This window comes from Lagenorhynchus albirostris, chromosome 15 (genome assembly GCF_949774975.1).
Source record: "Lagenorhynchus albirostris chromosome 15, mLagAlb1.1, whole genome shotgun sequence".
NCBI classification, from domain to species: Eukaryota; Metazoa; Chordata; class Mammalia; order Artiodactyla; family Delphinidae; genus Lagenorhynchus; species Lagenorhynchus albirostris.
In genome coordinates this window covers 51411547-51428074 of record NC_083109.1, presented here as the reverse complement: position 1 = coordinate 51428074, position 16528 = coordinate 51411547, and the positions used below count along the sequence as shown (strand labels likewise).

The 16528-nt window shown below is 60.9% G+C and overlaps 3 protein-coding genes across 7 annotated transcripts; 1 reads left to right on the top strand and 2 right to left on the bottom strand.

The window, feature by feature from the left end:
- Positions 1-729: 729 nt before the first annotated feature.
- Positions 730-3537, bottom strand: NTN3 (netrin 3). The gene is made up of 6 exons (XM_060123304.1): positions 2298-3537; positions 2038-2226; positions 1798-1947; positions 1579-1629; positions 1376-1450; positions 730-1079 (listed from the first exon to the last, which is right to left on the bottom strand). The coding sequence occupies exons 1-6, from the start codon at positions 3223-3225 to the stop codon at positions 730-732; spliced, it is 1743 nt and encodes a 580-aa protein (XP_059979287.1). The 5' UTR covers positions 3226-3537.
- A 4993-nt stretch (positions 3538-8530) lies between these two features.
- Positions 8531-12805, bottom strand: TEDC2 (tubulin epsilon and delta complex 2). 5 transcript variants are annotated; one of them, XM_060124040.1, is made up of 10 exons: positions 12755-12805; positions 12571-12669; positions 12273-12343; positions 11767-12175; positions 11247-11300; positions 10514-10607; positions 10230-10341; positions 10037-10138; positions 9413-9600; positions 8531-9106 (listed from the first exon to the last, which is right to left on the bottom strand). In XM_060124040.1, the coding sequence occupies exons 1-10, from the start codon at positions 12793-12795 to the stop codon at positions 8957-8959; spliced, it is 1320 nt and encodes a 439-aa protein (XP_059980023.1). In that variant the 5' UTR covers positions 12796-12805; the 3' UTR covers positions 8531-8956. The 5 variants fall into 5 exon arrangements, with proteins under 5 accessions (XP_059980023.1, XP_059980025.1, XP_059980024.1 ...); XM_060124044.1 differs by having other exon boundaries at positions 8974-9106; positions 9413-9488; XM_060124042.1 differs by lacking the exon at positions 9413-9600.
- A 1071-nt stretch (positions 12806-13876) lies between these two features.
- On the top strand, positions 13877-16518 carry LOC132505194 (coatomer subunit zeta-1-like). The gene has a single exon (XM_060123131.1). It carries the CDS (start codon positions 14449-14451, stop codon positions 14980-14982), a length of 534 nt encoding a protein of 177 aa, XP_059979114.1. The 5' UTR covers positions 13877-14448; the 3' UTR covers positions 14983-16518.
- The last annotated feature ends 10 nt before the right edge of the window (positions 16519-16528 follow it).

Sequence of the window (16528 nt, the reverse complement as noted above, 5' to 3'; positions counted from 1 at the left end):
AGGCCGCCGTCCTCGTTGGGGGAGGAGTCATAGCGCCCTCTGCGTGTCCTGACAGGGGGCGGGGGAGCCAGTGTCACCGAGCTCCATGGGGGTCCACAGGCGTCTGTGGTAGCCACAGTGCCTCTTGGGGAGTCAGGGCGCTCTCTGGCGGATCACAGAGTCCGGGGGCGGGTGGAGTCTCAACGGCCCTTGGGGTATTCGCAGATCTCTATGCGTCCTGGCATCAGAAGGGGGTTCATAACTATTTGAGGGGGGTGTCAGTGCCTTTCAGGAAGGTGGGAACGCTGAGGGACCACGACATCACGGGGGGCTGTGTCACAGAGGCCCTTGAGGTGTTCGCAGAGCCTCTAAGTATTCGGCCCCACAGGGAGTTCACAGCCCTCTGGTGGTATCGTGGTGTCCCTTTGAGAAGGCAGATAGCTTGAGGGTAGGGGGGCCAAGGGGTCCTTTGGATGACAGGTGCTCCAGGGGGCCTCAAAGCAGCTCTCTGGGGCTATCACATCCCTCTGTTGGGGCGGGGGTGTCCCTGCGTCCGTCACACCCCTCCTGGGCAGGAGCTCGAGGCACCGAAGGAGGCGCAGGGCAGTGTCGGGGCAGGGGGCTCAGATGGCGACGCGCGCGACGCGAGCAAAGACTTCTCGTGAGGCGGATGCACTGGATGAACGTGTGCCTTGATGTGTGAGAAGCGCCCCGCCCGGTCCCCGCCCGGCCCCCGCCCGGCCCGCGGGCTCAGGCCGCCCCGCAGCGCCCCCGCCGCTCGCGCCTCTGCAGCCTCCGAAGGCGCCTCGTCCACGCATCCCGCCAAGGCAACACGAGGCTCCCGCGGGCGGCGCTGAGCCCGGGCCCCCGGCCCTCGGGACCCCCGGCCGCGGCCCCCGGTCCGCCCCCCAGCAGCAGGTAGCGGCGGTCCGGTAGTAGGCGCGGGCAGCCGCAGGCGGCGTCCCGCGCAGGCACCCACAGCGCGCTGCTCCCGCGCCGCGCGCGCTCCTCGCCGCTCCGGAACACGGCAAGCACGGCCACCGGGAAGCGCGTCCAGGAGCCGCGCGCCTGGCCGCGCGCGCGCACCGCCACCTGCACCGCTGCGGGGGAGGCGAGAGGGGGCGGGGTCAGGCGGGGCGGGGCCCGGAGGGGGCGGGCCGCGCAGAGGAGGACACGGCGCCCGCGGGGGTGGGAGGCGGGGTGGAGGAGGAACACAAAGAGGACACGCCGCAGCGGGAGCACGAAGAGGCCACGGGGGCTGACAGGGCGGGGCCGGCGACAGCGTAGGACCTGAGGGCCAGGGGATGGCCTTGGGGTCCAGCGAGGGTCAGGGTATACGGAGAGAAAGTAGGGCAAGGTGAGGAGGACGGGGGCAGGAGGCCTGAGGGTGGCCTACCGTAGTCCTTCCTGCAGAACTTCTTCAAGCTGATGCGGTAGCTGCCACGGGCAGGTTTGCAGTGCAAGTTGCAGTCTGGGAGGAGGGCGCAGGAGGAGGTTGGCACCGATCTGCACCTCCTTCTCCCACCCTCTCCTCCTCCCCTCCTGAAATCCATAGCCCCCTCCAGCCAAGGACATGCCCCCTCTGGAACCTCCACTCACCCTGGGGCTCCACAGGGCTGCTCTCCTCAGTGGGTCCAGGGACAGGGGTCTCTGTGGAGAGGATGAGATAAAGGCCTTCCTTTGAAGGGAGCCAAGGGAATCTGCAGGGCTCAGGGGACAGTTGAGGGGGGCAGGGGGATCTGCGGGGCCCAGGTAGGCAGCAGCAGGGAGCTGGGTTGACCTTGGCTGAGGTGGTCTAAGCAGGGCAGCATCACTCACTAACGCAGGGTGCCACTGGAGAGCGGCTCTGCTGGAAGCCAGGGGCACAGCGGTTGCAGGTGAGGCCAGTGACGCCATCCTTGCAGGGACACTGGCCTGTGGTCTGGTTGCACGTTTTGCCAGCAGCACCAACAGGGTGACAGTCACAGGCTGAGGATAGAAGTGGGATGGTCAGAAGCCCATCTAGGGATGTGGGAAACCAGAAGGTGAGGGTGTGCAGGTAGCTGGCAGCAGGCTCACCCCTACAAGCGCGGCGGTCACTCAGGGCACGGCCTGGGTCTCGATAGAAGCCCTCCTGGCAGTAGTGGCAGTGCCGGCCGGCAGTATTATGCCGGCAGTTGAGGCAGACACCTCCACTGCGGCGGCCAGACAGTCGGTACAGCTCCATGTTGAAGCGGCAGCGGCGGGCATGGCCATTGCAGGAGCAAGCTGCAGGGAGGGATGAGTCAGGGACAGGCTGGCCTGGTCTCAGATCCCCAGGCCACCCTCCAAGGCCTCACCAAGGCAGGCGTGGGCTTCCCGGGCTGTGGCCCGCTGCCATGGCCTGTCGCAGTAGAAGGGCTTGCAGCGGCCGCAGTCGGGGCCCTCGGTGCCATGCCGGCAGTCGCAGATCAAATGGCCCTGGGTGTCCAGCAGGCACCTGGAGGCATGCCCATTGCACTTGCAGCGCCCGCCCACCTGGAGCTCAGTGGCTGAGTAAGAGTAAGGGACCATGGCCGTGGCGTCCCTCGTGTCCCCCAGCATGGTAGGCCTTGTGAGCACTACTTGAATGTCTGTGGCGGTCACCCAGTCTTGGAGCACCGGGCTGCTGTCCAGATCCAGGCCTGGCGGGCTGCCGTCCTGCACGCTGAAGGCCAGAAGGCCACCCCCATCAGGCTGGGCCTGGGGCTCAGGGAAGCACAGGGCTTCGGGCCCCAGGCCAACTGGGCCATCTGCAGGGGCAGGCACGCGGCCATAGTCCAGGCCACAGCGGGAGGAGAAGAAGCCCAGTGGGGTCCAGCTTCGGCCATGGTCCTGCGACTTGAGCAGGGCCACCGAAGTGGGGGGTGCAGAGCAGAAGCGCAGGCTCACGAACACCAGCTCAAAAGCCTTGCCGAGGGGCACTGTGAGGGTCACGTTGAGGGGCACCTGCGTCAGCGAGTCCGAACGCCAGCACACCGGGCTTGTGGTGCCCCCTGCGGAGGTCAGGAGGGTGGCAGGGTGTGCCCGCCGCGGGTCCGAAGCGTCGCAGGCCCGCGTGGCCGGCCGCCCGCACGTGCTGGACGCCAGCACCTCGCGGCCCAAGGCCGCGTTCACCAGGCCGGGCACGCAACCGCGGGGCGCGCCCCCCTCGTCATGGCAGGGGTCGGCGGGCCCCGGCGGCCCCGGGCTCAGCGCGGCCGAGATTGTGCCCGCAGCCAGCAGCAGCCCCCAGGGCCAGCCGGGCATGGCCGGAGCCGCCGTGGGTCAGCCAGCCGGCCGGGGGCCCACGCCGCTGCCCTCGGGAGAGAGAGCCCGATCCGAGGCTCTGCCCGCTGGCCCGCGGTGCCGAGCAACCAGAGCCCCGGGCCGCTCCAGTCAGGGCCCAGAGGTGGGCGCAGCCGCCGTTACGCCCCGGGCCGAGCGGAGCAGCGGGGATGTCGGCGCGTCCTCCCGCTGGGCCTGGAGCGTTGACAGGCGTCGCCCCCGCTCTCGGCGCCTCCGCCCGCAGAGGCCCCACCCGCCGCCCGCCGCTCGCACTCACCCACCGAGGGCCGGGTCGAGCAGGTCTCCCGGCCTCCCGGGACTGGCCGAGGGCGGGTGGGGCCTGGGGCGCCCCGGCCGCCGCCTCCTCCCGGCTGCAGCGAGGGCGGGCAAGCTGTGCCAGTAGAGGGTGGGGGGCGCAGCAGGCGCAAGCCTGGGCGCAGCCGGGGGCGGGGCTGCTCGGGCCGGGAAGGAGGGAGGGAGGGGAGGGGAGGGGGCCGGGGAGGGGGCCTCGTCGGCAGAGCCGGAATCAGAAGCAGATTCAGACACTGGCTGGGCCAGCGGGGGAGGGGGCTGGGAGGCCCTGGAGCCGGGGGAGGGGCCGGGGAGCCAGGAATGTGCTGGCGGGAGGGCTCTGGAGGGGGTGGTTCAGCCACGCAGCCCGTGGGGGACCACCCAGCCGGCCCCCGGCCTGCCTCCAGGCTTTGACTGCTCCTGGGGTTGTGCCACGTGCCGGGTGGGGGTCTGGCTGCCTCCTCCCTCAGGCCCATCAGGCAGGCTGGGCCCTGGATCTGAAGGTGGGACCCTCATGCTCCCATTGGTCCCTACAGGGCACACAGCACAGAGGGAGCCAAGCTGGGCTGGTGGTTGTGGGGTGTCCCCAGGGCAGCAGTCTGCTGTAGTAAAAAGAACCCAGGATTGGGGCCAGGTCTGATTTTGAATCCAAGCTGCTTCAGTTTCTAGTTGTGTGGTTTCAGTTCCTCAACCTGCCCAAGCTTCAGTTTCCTCATCAGCCAGATGCCTATTATTCAACTTTGCCAAGCTGTTGGGATTTCATGAGCCACATAGGTATTGGATGTAGCCAGGGAGCTCAACAGACTGGAGTCTCTCCTTGATGGAGGAGGCAAAGCATCCCAGGAAGGGTCAGCCCCATGCAAAGGGGGCAGGGAACATGGGAATATATCCCACCTGGGAGCAGCTCTGAGGCCTGAAGTTCTAGATGGGAGGCTGATCCCAGGCCAAGCCCAGCTGTCAGTGGAGGACACCACATGGGTGTGTCTGTGTAGGCGGGGCTGCCACCTTCGGTTGGGCCAGAGACACTGCAAGGACAGATAAGAAGAGGATGGAGAGAAGCAGAATCCTTGTGCTATTTAGGAGAGGAGGAGCAGGAGGACATAGAAGCCTCCCAGGGGACACTGAAGGAGAAGAGGACACACGAGGGCTTGACCTTGGAGAAGGAGCAGCAGGAAGACAGGGTGATTGATGGGCTACCTGGAGTGACTGACACTCTCTGGTCAGGCCCTTCACCAGGCCTAACCAGCACAAATGCAGGGGTGAGGGGTGAAGGGACTGAAGGGATAATAGGAGACTTTGGAAAGACTAAGCCAGGAGGGCCAGAGGGGCTGCTGGCCTCTCTCTTCTTCTCTGGCAGCAACAGGAAGGCTGAGGGTGCCCCTCACCCCACAAAGCAGGTGCCACTGGGGCCTGTCCCTCAACTTCCCAATAAAGAGAATGTGTCCCTTATAACAAACAGCCATGCACGAATGAGGTAGCTGGCGGGGAACACCGTTCTGCTCTGGGATGGGTCAAGTTCAGAAAGAGCACCTTCCCAACCATTCTCTTCAAGGTTCTTCTGATCATCAGCCTCAAACATGCTTGGGATGGGGGGAGCTCTGGTGGGAGAGAGGGAGGTGCGATAGATCCTTCTCGGACTGTTAGAAGCAAGGAGGTGGCCACAGGGGGGAGAAATGCCCAGGCCCAAGCCAGTGGTTCCCCAGGGCCTGAGACAAGACACCAGGGAAACCTTGGCTGTCTGGACTTCAGGACTCCTGCTGGGAAGGAGGAAAGCAGGGAGCAGCTCCCCCTCCCGAGCCTTGCAGACTTTGTGTGCAGCACAGCCTCCTCGTGAGTTGGGGGTAGGGTGTGCAGAACATCTGGTGGCCTCTGGTGTGGGTGAAGGCCCCCAGGGCTCATCCTGCAGAGTGTTCATCAGGGTCAGCAGGCAGGTACCTGGCCCAGAGCGTCGTTGCCCCACTAGCTCCCCAGGGAGGTGGCTGCAGGCAGCCCAGGCTCTTTTCTGGAGTGGCCCTAGGTGTGCTTTCTATTCTGGCCCCGGGGGCAGCCCTGGCAGATGGTGTGATGGGAGTTAGGGAGGGCCTTCCTCACAGCCCCCCACCCAGGCTCAGTGCTCCTTGGGACTCAGCCATCTGTCCCCAGTCCTTGACTAGGGCCTCTCAGACCTCACATCTCTCTGCTGGCCCTGCCCCTTCCTGGCACCTTAGAAGAGGCTCAGCCTCTAGTTCCCCACCTGCAACTCCTCAGGCTGCTGCAGGCCTCCCCTCCCCTGCCCCCACTCAGAGTGACAGCTGCTAGCTCTGGGGCTCCAGGAACCTCTCTGGGGGAAAAGGGACCGAGGGGGGTCCTGATATGTCTCAGGGGGCTGGGGTCTTTCTCTTAAAAGGCCAACTGATAAAATACTCCCGGCTTAGCCCAGGACTTACTGTCCCCACCAGACTTTTGCAAGCCACCACTTGTTCATATATAGCACAAACATTTACTGAGCGCCTATTTTGCCTCGAGGGGCTTCCAAACCAGTGGGGTTTGGACAGCTAGGGGAGGAGGACACAGACCACTGTGCCTCGCCCCGAGGAGGGTAGCCACGTCAAGTCCCCGGCCCGCCGCCGCCCAGGACCCTGCATACCCTGCAGGCCCCCCGTGCCATGCAGACTGCCGCCAGCCCCGCGCTCAGCCAGGACGGCTCTGCGCGCCAAGCGAAACGCTCAAAAGCAACATGGGCGGAGGCGGGTGCGAGAGCGGGAGAGCTGAGTCGGGGGAGGGGAGGGAGATGGCTCGAAGTGCCCAAAGCTTGGGCATCCTGAGGGTTCAGAACAGTTTGGGGACGGCGTCTGGGGAGGAGGCTTCCGCCACACGCGCTTGGCACTGCGCCAGCCGGGCCCAGGCGAGATCCGAAGGGAGGAGGCGCCGGCTCGCCGTGACCTCGCAGGGGAGAGGGCTTGGCGCGTGGGTTCAGGGCGTCCCCGGCTCCCGCCGCCCCCCGCGCCCGGCCTTCTGCCGCCGCCGCCGCCATGCGCGCCAGCACAGGAAGGCGGCGGCCAGTAGCCCGAGGCCCGCGCCGAGCCCTGGGCCAGGTCCAGGCGGGGTCCGCGCAGCGAGAAGGTGATGGCCGTGGCAGCGGCGCCTGCAAGCAGAACCACGGCGCCGAACGGCAGGACGCAGCGCGGCCAAGAGCCCCCCGCGACGCCGGTGGCCAAGAGCAGCGAGCGTAGGGCCCCGGGGGGCTCAGGGGCCTTGGCAGGCGCAGGGGGCGAGCGCTCGGCCGCGCTCATGCTACCGAAGCGGGGTCTGCGCTCCGGGTGGGTGTGGGCACCCCCTGCAACCCCGCTTGCTCGCCACGTCGGAGCAGATTGGCCGGCGATGCAGTGACGCCACGGGGACAGTTCTTCGCTGCAGCCTCCTGGCGTGGTGTGGAATCGAGGTGGGCGGGCGCTAACTCGCAGGGGGTCTCCCTTTTCTGCTTTGGGTGCCTTGTGTTGGGACCTACCCAGATCTCTCCCCTCATGTTATCTGCTGGCACCTCCCTGCCCATGAAGGCCCAGGTGCCCACAGAGGTCCGCAGGACACCACCAGTGCCCAGGACTGGCCAGGTGGGTCATTGAGTCAACAACCTCTGGGTGCCCATCTGCGCTTAGCTAGAGATGCAGGTGGACAGCATCCCTGACAATAAAGTGCACAATAAACTAAGACAACCAGTGGGTGAAATAATTGCAGTGAAGACCACCTGCTACGGATTCTGGGGTGGCCAGTAACAGGGGGGTGGTGGGATTTGCCCTGGAGATTAAGGGTTCCTCCAGATCCCAGCACCTGGACATAAGCTCTGGAGGCAGCAGTGGAGTGGCCAGAAGGAGGTGGTTGTATCCCAGGCTCCCTCCCTCTCTTTCTTCCCCTTCCCTGGTTTCCTGCTCTGGAGTTCCACTCCCTGGAGGCCCCCTTAGTGCAGTGAGGGCCCTGATTTTTCATTTTCTACTTTGGTCTGTCATCTGGTCCCCAGCAGCTCCAAGGACCTGGGACTCCATGTCCAAGGTTTCTGGCCTGTTGGACTGTGGGGCCCTTTACAAGTAGGGCCTCCTGCAGGGTGGGGCTACCCTGAGGCGGCTTCAACTTCACCCAGTTCATCCCCCATACCTGCAGCACTTCATCAGGCTTGCAGAAAACCTGGCCTTCTCCAGGAGTCATCTGCCTCCTGGGCCTGGGCTTCTCAGGGCAGAAGCAGGTGTTATTTGGTCTCACATCACTGTCCACACAAAGGGCTACTGCCCTAGCTCTGAGGGTTGTGCCTGGTCCACACAGGTACTCACTAAAGGCTCATGAAAGGGACACTGCTGCCTCAAAGCCCTCACCAGGGTGCAGAGCTGTGAAGCATCTAACACCATCTTATTCATCTTCAGCCCAGTGGTAATAACCACTACCCCAGTATGACAGTGGGGACAACACTGGGAACTGAGGCTCAGAGTCTTCAAGAATCTTGCTGGAAGTCCCAGAGCAGCAAACAAGTCATGATGTAAACCCAAGATGTGTGACCTGTAAACCCAGAGGCTGTGACCTTGACCTCTACACTTTCTTGCCTTCCAAGAAACAGTGCCTCCTTCAACAGGGGAGGTAGGAGCCTTGGAAGTGACAGTGGAGCAGGGGAGGGGTGGACTCAGTCTGGGGGGCCCACATAAGCCACAGCAATGGCACAGGAGCAGGTGGTGGGCATGGGTGCCAGGAAAGATGGCTGTGGGCAGACAGTGGACGTCCACTGTAATACTGGCTTGTGGCTTTTTTGTCTTTTGATAAGCCCGGTACAAATGTAGGCACTTGTGGGGAGAGGTTTCAGGTATGCTAGGGCCAGTGCATGAGGCAAGTCCCCAGGGCAGCCCACCTTGAGTGGCTTTGCCCCCTCCCTTCAGTACACAAGGGATATGCCTATTCTTGGTAAATATACTTGATATATTCTTGGTATATAATAAACACAAAGAAGAAAACAAACATGCACCAAGTCGCACCTTGGTATGATTTAAATATATACACTTTCTAAAGTAGTTTTAATGTCACACAAGTAGCTTTTAAGTGTACAGCAAGAGAAAACAGAAGTAGCTAAGAAAAGCCCTCACCAGTCTCAGGTCTCCTGAGCCTGTGGAAAGCCAAGCCAAGCTGAGCCCTGACCAGCAGCTTTAGCAGCCATTAGAAAGGCCCTAAGTTCCTCAGGAAGAGCCAGGGGGCAGTCCCCGCCCCTTGGAAACCTGGTTTCCTAAGGGGGTACAGGCATCTCTGGGCCCCTGGCTCACTGTACCAGTGAAAGTCCCCTCAATGCCCATTCATTTGATTCCTCCTAGGGAAGGGGGGCTCTCACCGACAGTCAGGCTAGAGGCAGAGCCAGCCTGCCTTTGCTGCAGGGTTCTGGGGGACTGGGGGTGGGCCTGGCCATGGGAAGGGCTCAGTCAGCAGGCTTATCTTCTCGTAGGATGGTGAGGAAGCGCTGGCCTCCCTCACAGAGCAGGCTGTGGACAGCCCGGCACAGCGCTAGCCATGGTGGCCCCAGCGGCTCCTGCTTGCTCACCAGGGGGAGGAGTTCGGCCATCAGGACCTGGTGGGTGGTGCAGGACCAAGGTCTCAAGGGGGCCCTGTCCCAGCTGGCCCAGGGCCCCCAGAGGAGGGCTCAAACCAGGGCCGGCTTTGAGGCACCATGCCCCAGCCCATCCCTCCTCCAGAAGCTCCAGCACCCTCACAGGGGCACAGGCCCAGCAGCTCCCACCCTTCCCTGGTGGGTCTTGGTGGGAGGAGCACAGATAGGCTCTTGAGGCCAAGCCCTCATGAGGCTCCAGACCTAGAGTCCTCCCCAGGGCCCACGGCTCCCCGACACTCAGTCACCCACTCCCTACTCTAGAAGTACCTTTTCCAGGTGGATCTGCTGGTGCAGCATGGCCACCCGCAGCCTGAGGGCCGCCAGGGTCTGCAGCTCCTGGGTACTAGAGTAGAGAAGCAACTGGGGGCTCCAGATAGGGTCTGCTCCTCCTCCACACGGCAAGGAGGCCCTGGGGAACCTCCCCTCAGGCCACGGCCCCAGCTGCTGTTCCACCACTGTTGCGAGGACAGGGGATATGGCGTCACAGGGCACAAGCCAGGCACCTCCTCCCCAGGCCCCTTTAAGGGGGTGCAAAGTCTCCCCTTGCCTCCTGTATGAAGCCCTATTGTCCATAAACAACTAACTCTTGCAATACCAGGCATCTGCCAGTACCTCTCTGATTGTCACAAGGCACTTTTTCAATAACTGGATAAATAAGTAAGCTACTCGGAGTGGTGGGGTCTGTGTGTCGGGAGAGAAATTGGAGCAGGGGTGCTGTGCTGGCCAGCTCCACAGCACAACTGCAGAGAACTCAGAATGCAGTGGGGTGACACAGGGAAGGGCCGTCCTGACCGCCTGCCTCCGTTCCCAAGCTGCTGTTAAAGTCCCAACACCACCCCGTGGCTAGAGGATTTTGACCCCAGACTTCAGCACGGGCGGGGCAGGCCTCACCTGTGCATAGCTCCCGCAGCCTGTGGAGACACTGCCCCACGATGGCCTGCAGCTCCTCCAAGGTGAGCAGGCAGCGGTACTCCTGCATCCAGTCCTTGGGGTCTACACGAGAGCCAGGGGGAGCAGGCCAGGTCCACGCCGGTCCTGAAGCCTTCCCCACCCTGACCAGAGACGCAACTGAGGGCCCACTAACCTGCCGTGAGCTCTTCCCCCATTCGAAGTCTTAGCAGCAAGCAGGCCTTCTGCAGGTGCCGCACCTCTGCCTCCACCTCGGTGGCACTGAGCCTGGGGCCAGGCCAGCCTGACTGCATGAGGGTCATGGAAAGTCCCCTGTGGTCAGGCCCCTCCGCTTTCCCCAAGGGCTGGGTCCTGGAGTAGCTCTGGCCCTTCCTGGAGTTGTTCCTCCTCAGACTCGCCAGGTTTAGAGCCAGAACCTCTGCCCCCCACCCCTCACTCCCCCAAGCCCCGCAAGGATACAGTTGTCTGCATTTTCTGGAGGAACTGCGTTTTGGCGGTGGTAGCAGCATCCACAGAATCACTGGTCTGTGTAGAGCTGAGCTGGGCCCACAGGCTGGGATACACACATGCACAGCCCACAAACCAGAAAGCAACGTGGTTACTACAGCCAGCTGGGCTGGGCCACGAGAAGTAGGCAAGGGCCAGGGTAGCAGCCCCAGCCTGGGGTGTCTGGCTCTTCTGAATGTCAGGAGGGGCCTTTGGGTGTCCTGGGGAACCGAGGGGGACACTGTCCATGAAAAGGGGACAGAGCTGACCCACTCTGGGAAATGCTAGGAGAGAATTCAAGGAAAAGGGGAGAGGAGCCAGCAGTGACTGGTGACCAAAATGTCTGGTAAGAGCTTTGGATGCTGGCTCTGTGCCAGGCACAGCACAAGCACCCGAAAAGCCACCACCTCGTTTAACCCCTACAACACCTCTAGAAGCTGGTACTATTATTGTCATCTTCACAAGGAAGACAAATGGGGACTTGGAGACACTAAGTGCCTTGGGGCCTCAGAAGCTGCTGGCTGAGTCTAAGGTGACTACAGCCGTCCTAGGGAGGCTGACTCTCCTAATGTGGAGTGTCACCACCCAGCAAAGAAAGCCAAGGGACCCGTGGGAAGTCTTACCAGTGGGAAGCCTCAGCCTCCCTGCTCTCCACACTCCCCTGGTCTCCCCTCCCCCTTCACCCAGCCACAAGACTCAGCCTCACCGGGAATTCCGGGAAGCCGCTTTCCTGAAGGCCTCAGGCAGCTCCAGCAGGATCCTGTCAGGGAAGCCGGTGCTCAGAGCAGCTCTGTCTCACTCTGGGGGCTGCAGGCCCCACTCCCTACTCAGAGCCCAGTGAGAGATGAAGCTCACCCACCCCTCAGACAGGGCTTCCAGGGTGACCACAGGAGCCAGCCCAGTCCAGGTACCACCTGGCAGAGAGAAGAGAAAGCAGAGCCCAGGCCTTCGAGAGCTCATGTGGAGCCCTGGGGCTGGGTGGATAAGTGGATAGGGCACAGGTCACGCCCCAGTGCATCAAACATGGCACCTTCACAGCCAGCTGTTCCACTCTGCCAGCTTCTGGGCTTGCCACCCCTCATGGGGTGGCATCCTGGGGTTCCCCTGGCCCACATCCAGCTCAATGCCCTGCCCTCCCTGTCACCCCAAACCCAGACTCCTGCTGCTGCCCAGGATCTGATCAGGTAGAGACAGTAGTTCCTCTAGTGAGGGTCTGGGAAACCTACCCCTTATCCTTGAGTGTAAAAGCTTCTGGGGCCTGAGAAGCAGCCGACAGGACTATTTGTTCGTTCCTGAGGCCTGATTTAGGCTTGGTGGCTCCAGCCCCTTGCCCCATACAGGCCTGATCCCCCACTGACAGAAGCCTGCGCTCAGGGAGGTCCTTGGTAGGCACCCTGGTTTGGAGGATGCCCCTGGGAGGTTTTGTCTCTGATGCACGGCTGCCAGCCCTGTGTGAGGTGCTGGGTGGGTAAGAGGCTCTGGTGGCAGGGGAAGTGGCAATGGATCCAGACTTCAGGCTGGGGGCCTTGTTTCCTTCTCCAGCCTTTGATATGCCTTTTCGCACCCGTACAGCCTTCTCCAGTGCCTGGGTCAGAAGCTCCAGCTCCTTGAGGTCTTGCGGGCTGGGTATGCATGCTGCAAAAACCAAGAGTCATGTAGAGGTCCCTCACCACTTCATGTCTGAAGACAGGCCAGAGGTGGCACCTGGAGAAGGTAGATGGCTGAGGTTTACCTGCAGATGGGGCCTCTTCATTAGTTTCTGGCCCTGGGGTTGGCTCCGGAGCCAGGGTCTCGGCTGGTTCCCTGTGAAGACACAAGGCAGCCGTGGCACGGCCAGGGCCCAACAGGCCCCCAAGGCCGCCTGGCCTAGGAGCAGACCCGCAGTCTCAGAGCCTGCAGAAAAAGCGGGGAGCACTGACAACCCGCAACTCCGAAGTGAGAGCTGGGCCGGGCCTCCCGGCCCGGGGTCGCTAAGCGGGGTTCTGACGGCCCGAGGGAGGCCTAGCCGGGTGGTCCCGGGGTCCGCGTACCAGGCACGCAGCAGCCGCCGGGAGACTCGCAGGCTCCGCTCCAGCTGCCGCTGTCGCTCGGCGCAGGAGTCCAGGGCGTCACGCAGCTCGGCCACTAGCCTGGAAAGGACGCACCAGAGGCTCAGCACCCTGGCCAGCCTCGGGCCGCGCAGCCTCCCGCCCCCTCCAGCGGCGCGGGACCCACCGGCGCGAGCTGCCGGCAAGCAACGTGAAGGCGGTATCCATTCTTCGCGATCTGCCGCCGCCGTCAAATCCCGCCCCTTCCGGCCTAGAAGACCGCCCCTTCCGGCCGGACTGCCCAATTCCGAGCCCAGAGTTCAGGGCCCGCCCTACCCGATGATGATCCCGCCTCAAGGCCCCCCATTTCCCCCGGGGTCCAAGCCATGACTCCGGTTCTGAGCTCGGGCCGGGGGCAGCGGAGGGAACGCGGGTGAGGACCTCGGGTGACGCGCAGGCTTCTGGGTTGGATAACCGGGTAGATGGTGGCACCTGTGATCGCTTAACGGTTGGCTTCGTCTTTGTAGTGAAGGCGCTCTAAAGCAGGGCCCTGCTGCCTTGCTGACCCCGGGCCACCTAGCACAGGGCAAGGCACATGGAGTGGCCCAGTAGGTATTTACTGCAGTCGATAGAAGTGAGGATTACATGTGTGTTGGGAGCAGGGACAAGGGAGGAGGGAGTGTTCACTTTTGGATATGTTGGTGAGGTGATGACATCCAGGGGAGGCATCAGTGGGCACCTGGGCAGAGGCGAATGAAGCCCAGGAGCCAAGGATGTGGCACATGGAGCAATGGGCCTGGGCGAGCTGGTCCAAGGTGTGCATGGATGGGGACAGGTGAGGGGGAGCTGGAGCCCAGAGAGGTGGAGGGACAGCAGAGCCTGGTGTCACAGAAACCACAGGAGGCTATCCCAGGAGGGAATGTCTGCGGGTTGGGGGAACGGGGCCTTCAGAGAATCAGGAGACACCTGGCGAGGAGGGATTGTAGGGACAGATGCTGGCTGGGAGGAGTGGTTCGGGCAGCAGGGTCCACTGTAATTGGAGATAACAGGAAAAACAGATGAATGCCAACCCCTCAGGGGCCAAGAAATCTCAGGGGAGAGCAGGACAGGTGACAAACCTGGGAGGGGTTGTTTCAAGTTGGCGAGGTGTCCGTTTCACAGTGCTGATAGGAAGGTGCTGCAGCAGAGGACAGAGACACAAAGGAGGGGAGTTGAGGGTGCCAGGCAGAGAAGGAGAAGGGGGTGAGGACCTAGGCAGCCCTGGGACTGCCCTTAGGGTGGGCCCCTCCATCGGTAGTGGCCTGTTTTCTTGCCTAGTGCGGGGAGGCTGACAGCATTCTGACTAAAATGAGATTCTCTGTGAGGTAGGAGGGGAGGGAAGAGGGCTTCAGTCAGTGCTTAGAAGATGCAGGGAGACCCCACCCCACCCCACGGTCAGGTGGTACTAGGTCCCCACTGGAGTGGGAGAAGGCAGTTCAGTCATGCACATCACATGGCTGCTACTACCCTCATCACATTTAGTCCTCACAACACCCCTGTGAGGTAGGTATTATTGCCCCATCTTACAGATGAGGAAACTGAGGCTCACACATGCCTAGGGGCACACAGTCAACAGGGAGGTCTGCAATCCCTATGCTGGGATTCCCTTACTCAACCATGCCTGACCCAGGATGGTCAGAATTCTACTACAGTAGCAAAAAGAGCTCCTACAGGGAAATCAACACCCAGAAAAGCCTCACGGAATCAGCATCTCCCTGTCCCTGTCGTTTTGGTTCAAGAGCATTTGGGGGACACTCCTGGCTAAGTGGTTCTTTCTGACATTTTCGAGAGGAAGCAAAAGCTATCAGCAGGGCTCCACGTCGGCACCAGCTGCGGGGCAAAATGGAGGCGCTGATTTTGGAACCTTCCCTGTATACTGTCAAAGCCATCCTGATTCTGGACAATGATGGAGATCGACTTTTTGCCAAGTACTATTACGACACCTACCCCAGTATCAAGGAGCAAAAGGCCTTTGAGAAGAACATTTTCAACAAGACCCACTGGACTGACAGTGAAATTGCCCTCTTGGAAGGCCTGACAGTGGTATACAAAAGCAGCATCGATCTCTATTTCTATGTGATCTGCAGCTCTTGTGAAAATGAGCTGATGCTCATGGCTGTTCTGAATTGCCTCTTTGACTCCTTGAGCCAGACGCTGAGAAAAAATGTAGAAAAGCGAGCTCTGCTGGAGAACATGGAGGGGCTCTTCTTGGCTGTGGATGAAATCGTAGACGGAGGGGTGATCCTGGAGAGCGATCCCCAGCAAGTGATACACTGGGTGGCATTAAGGGGAGAAGATGTACCCCTTACAGAGCAGACCGTGTCTCAGGTGCTGCAGTCAGCCAAAGAACAGATCAAGTGGTCACTCCTTTGGTGAAGACCCCACTGTTCCTGGCTCCTCACTCCCTCAAAAAATCCACATGTCTGCTGTAACTTCTCATCCAGCCCCACAAATGATGCTCTCAGGGTCATCTCGGGGATAACAGGGATCCTTAAATCTCCATCCTTTCTGTGGTTGCCCCCTCGCAAACCCGTATACGCTTCCCGTTCCTTCTCTTTTTTGCAGTCCTGGGAGTAAAGCTCTTAGCAGATTTGGACACAGGGCAGGGGAAGCACCCTCTTCCTTGCTCGACTGGATTATACTCCCATGCTCTCCTATCCCCCATATTTTCTCCTCCACTTCTGTGCCCTTTGCTGCAGCTACACTTCAGATCAAAGCAGGAGAAAGAATGTGCTGAGTGTTTTCCTCCCTTTGCCTTTACCCGGCCTTCATCCCAACAGTCCATATGTCCAGCAAGGGGAGAGAGAGAGAATTCTTTTCTATAGAAGGAGTGCGGGTGGGGAGAGGCATATGAAGTCTCAGCCACAGCCCCGCTTGCTGGACTCGGTATTTTCTCCCATTCCTTTTTACTGCCCAGGCCTCCAGCCTTGGAAAAAAGATTGGGAACAGCTCATAGTCAGGGGACAGAGTGGAAGGAGCAGTGATTTAAATATTATTGGACAGAGCTTATAAAATTTTGTATTTCAGACACAGCTGCATTTTTTACCCTCATCCTGGCTTATACCTTCAAAACTGCTGTGGTCTGTGAGTGTTCGGTGTGGGAGTGTCTGTCTCTCCGTCTGATACCTTAACTTTCCACCTTCACTACCCCTGCGAGCTCTGCCTGGCTTGCCCTGTCTGTGCCCTGGAGCAAAGCCAGTCCCTGATCTAAAATGCCATTCCAGTCTTGGGAAGAAGAGTTTCTGCTCAGAACTGGGGATAGGGTGGAATTTATGACTTGGGCCTCTGGGCTCTCTCAGTCCCCTTCTCTCTCCCACATGCACCTCACTCCTCTGCCTTGGGTCTGCGATCTCTGCTGCTTAACCCTGTCCTCCCTCTGCCTCAGCCTTACATCCGGGCAGTAGGTCTGGGCGCCTCCCTTCCCTAGGTCGCTGAGAGAGGTGCCTTTCTTCAGAAGACCTTTGGGATTTGGCTTTCCCCAGGAAGACGGAGGATGGGACACCCACTGTTGGGTCATCTCTCCCCTTGACCCAAAACTTCCCACAAAAATGTCGCAAGAAACCTTCCTGAGACTTAGCATCCTGTCCCCACCCACTAACTGCCAGTTCTCCAAGTGGGGCGGGTAACTGGGCATCCTGGAGGGAGCATTTTTGTGTAAGAGGTGTGCGGAGTCAGCATGATAGCCACCTTCATATACTGTTCTGCGCAAAGAGGAATAAAACATTTTTTTCCAAAAAAAAAAAAAAAGCTATCAGCAGGGTGAGTGTGTCAGCAGGGGAGAGAGGTCAGGGTCAGTCTTCGTCAGATCCCAAGTCCCTGTGGTCATTGTTCTCAGGCACTCACAGCAGATCTACCCTCACCCAACAAACAGGTCCTCTGAATCTTGCTCTTCTGTATCTTGGTCACCTCAGATGTTACAAAT

What these genes read in the sequence shown, in the direction of transcription:
- NTN3 (XM_060123304.1), bottom strand. Translation starts at nt 3,225, where the DNA reads ATGCCCGGCTGGCCCTGGGGGCTGCTGCTGGCTGCGGGCACAATCTCG. An exon ending in TCCAGTGGCACCCTGCGTTA is followed by an intron (nt 1,630 to 1,797) that starts GTGAGTGATGCT and finishes TCCTCTCCACAG; the next exon opens with AGACCCCTGTCCCTGGACCC. An exon ending in CAGCCCTGTGGAGCCCCAGG is followed by an intron (nt 1,451 to 1,578) that starts GTGAGTGGAGGT and finishes CCCTCCTCCCAG; the next exon opens with ACTGCAACTTGCACTGCAAA.
- TEDC2 (XM_060124040.1), bottom strand. Translation starts at nt 12,795, where the DNA reads ATGGATACCGCCTTCACGTTGCTTGCCGGCAGCTCGCGCCG. An exon ending in TGAAGAGGCCCCATCTGCAG is followed by an intron (nt 12,176 to 12,272) that starts GTAAACCTCAGC and finishes TGGTTTTTGCAG; the next exon opens with CATGCATACCCAGCCCGCAA. An exon ending in AGCAGATCCACCTGGAAAAG is followed by an intron (nt 9,107 to 9,412) that starts GTACTTCTAGAG and finishes ACCACCCACCAG; the next exon opens with GTCCTGATGGCCGAACTCCT.
- LOC132505194 (XM_060123131.1), top strand. Translation starts at nt 14,449, where the DNA reads ATGGAGGCGCTGATTTTGGAACCTTCCCTGTATACTGTCAAAGCCATC.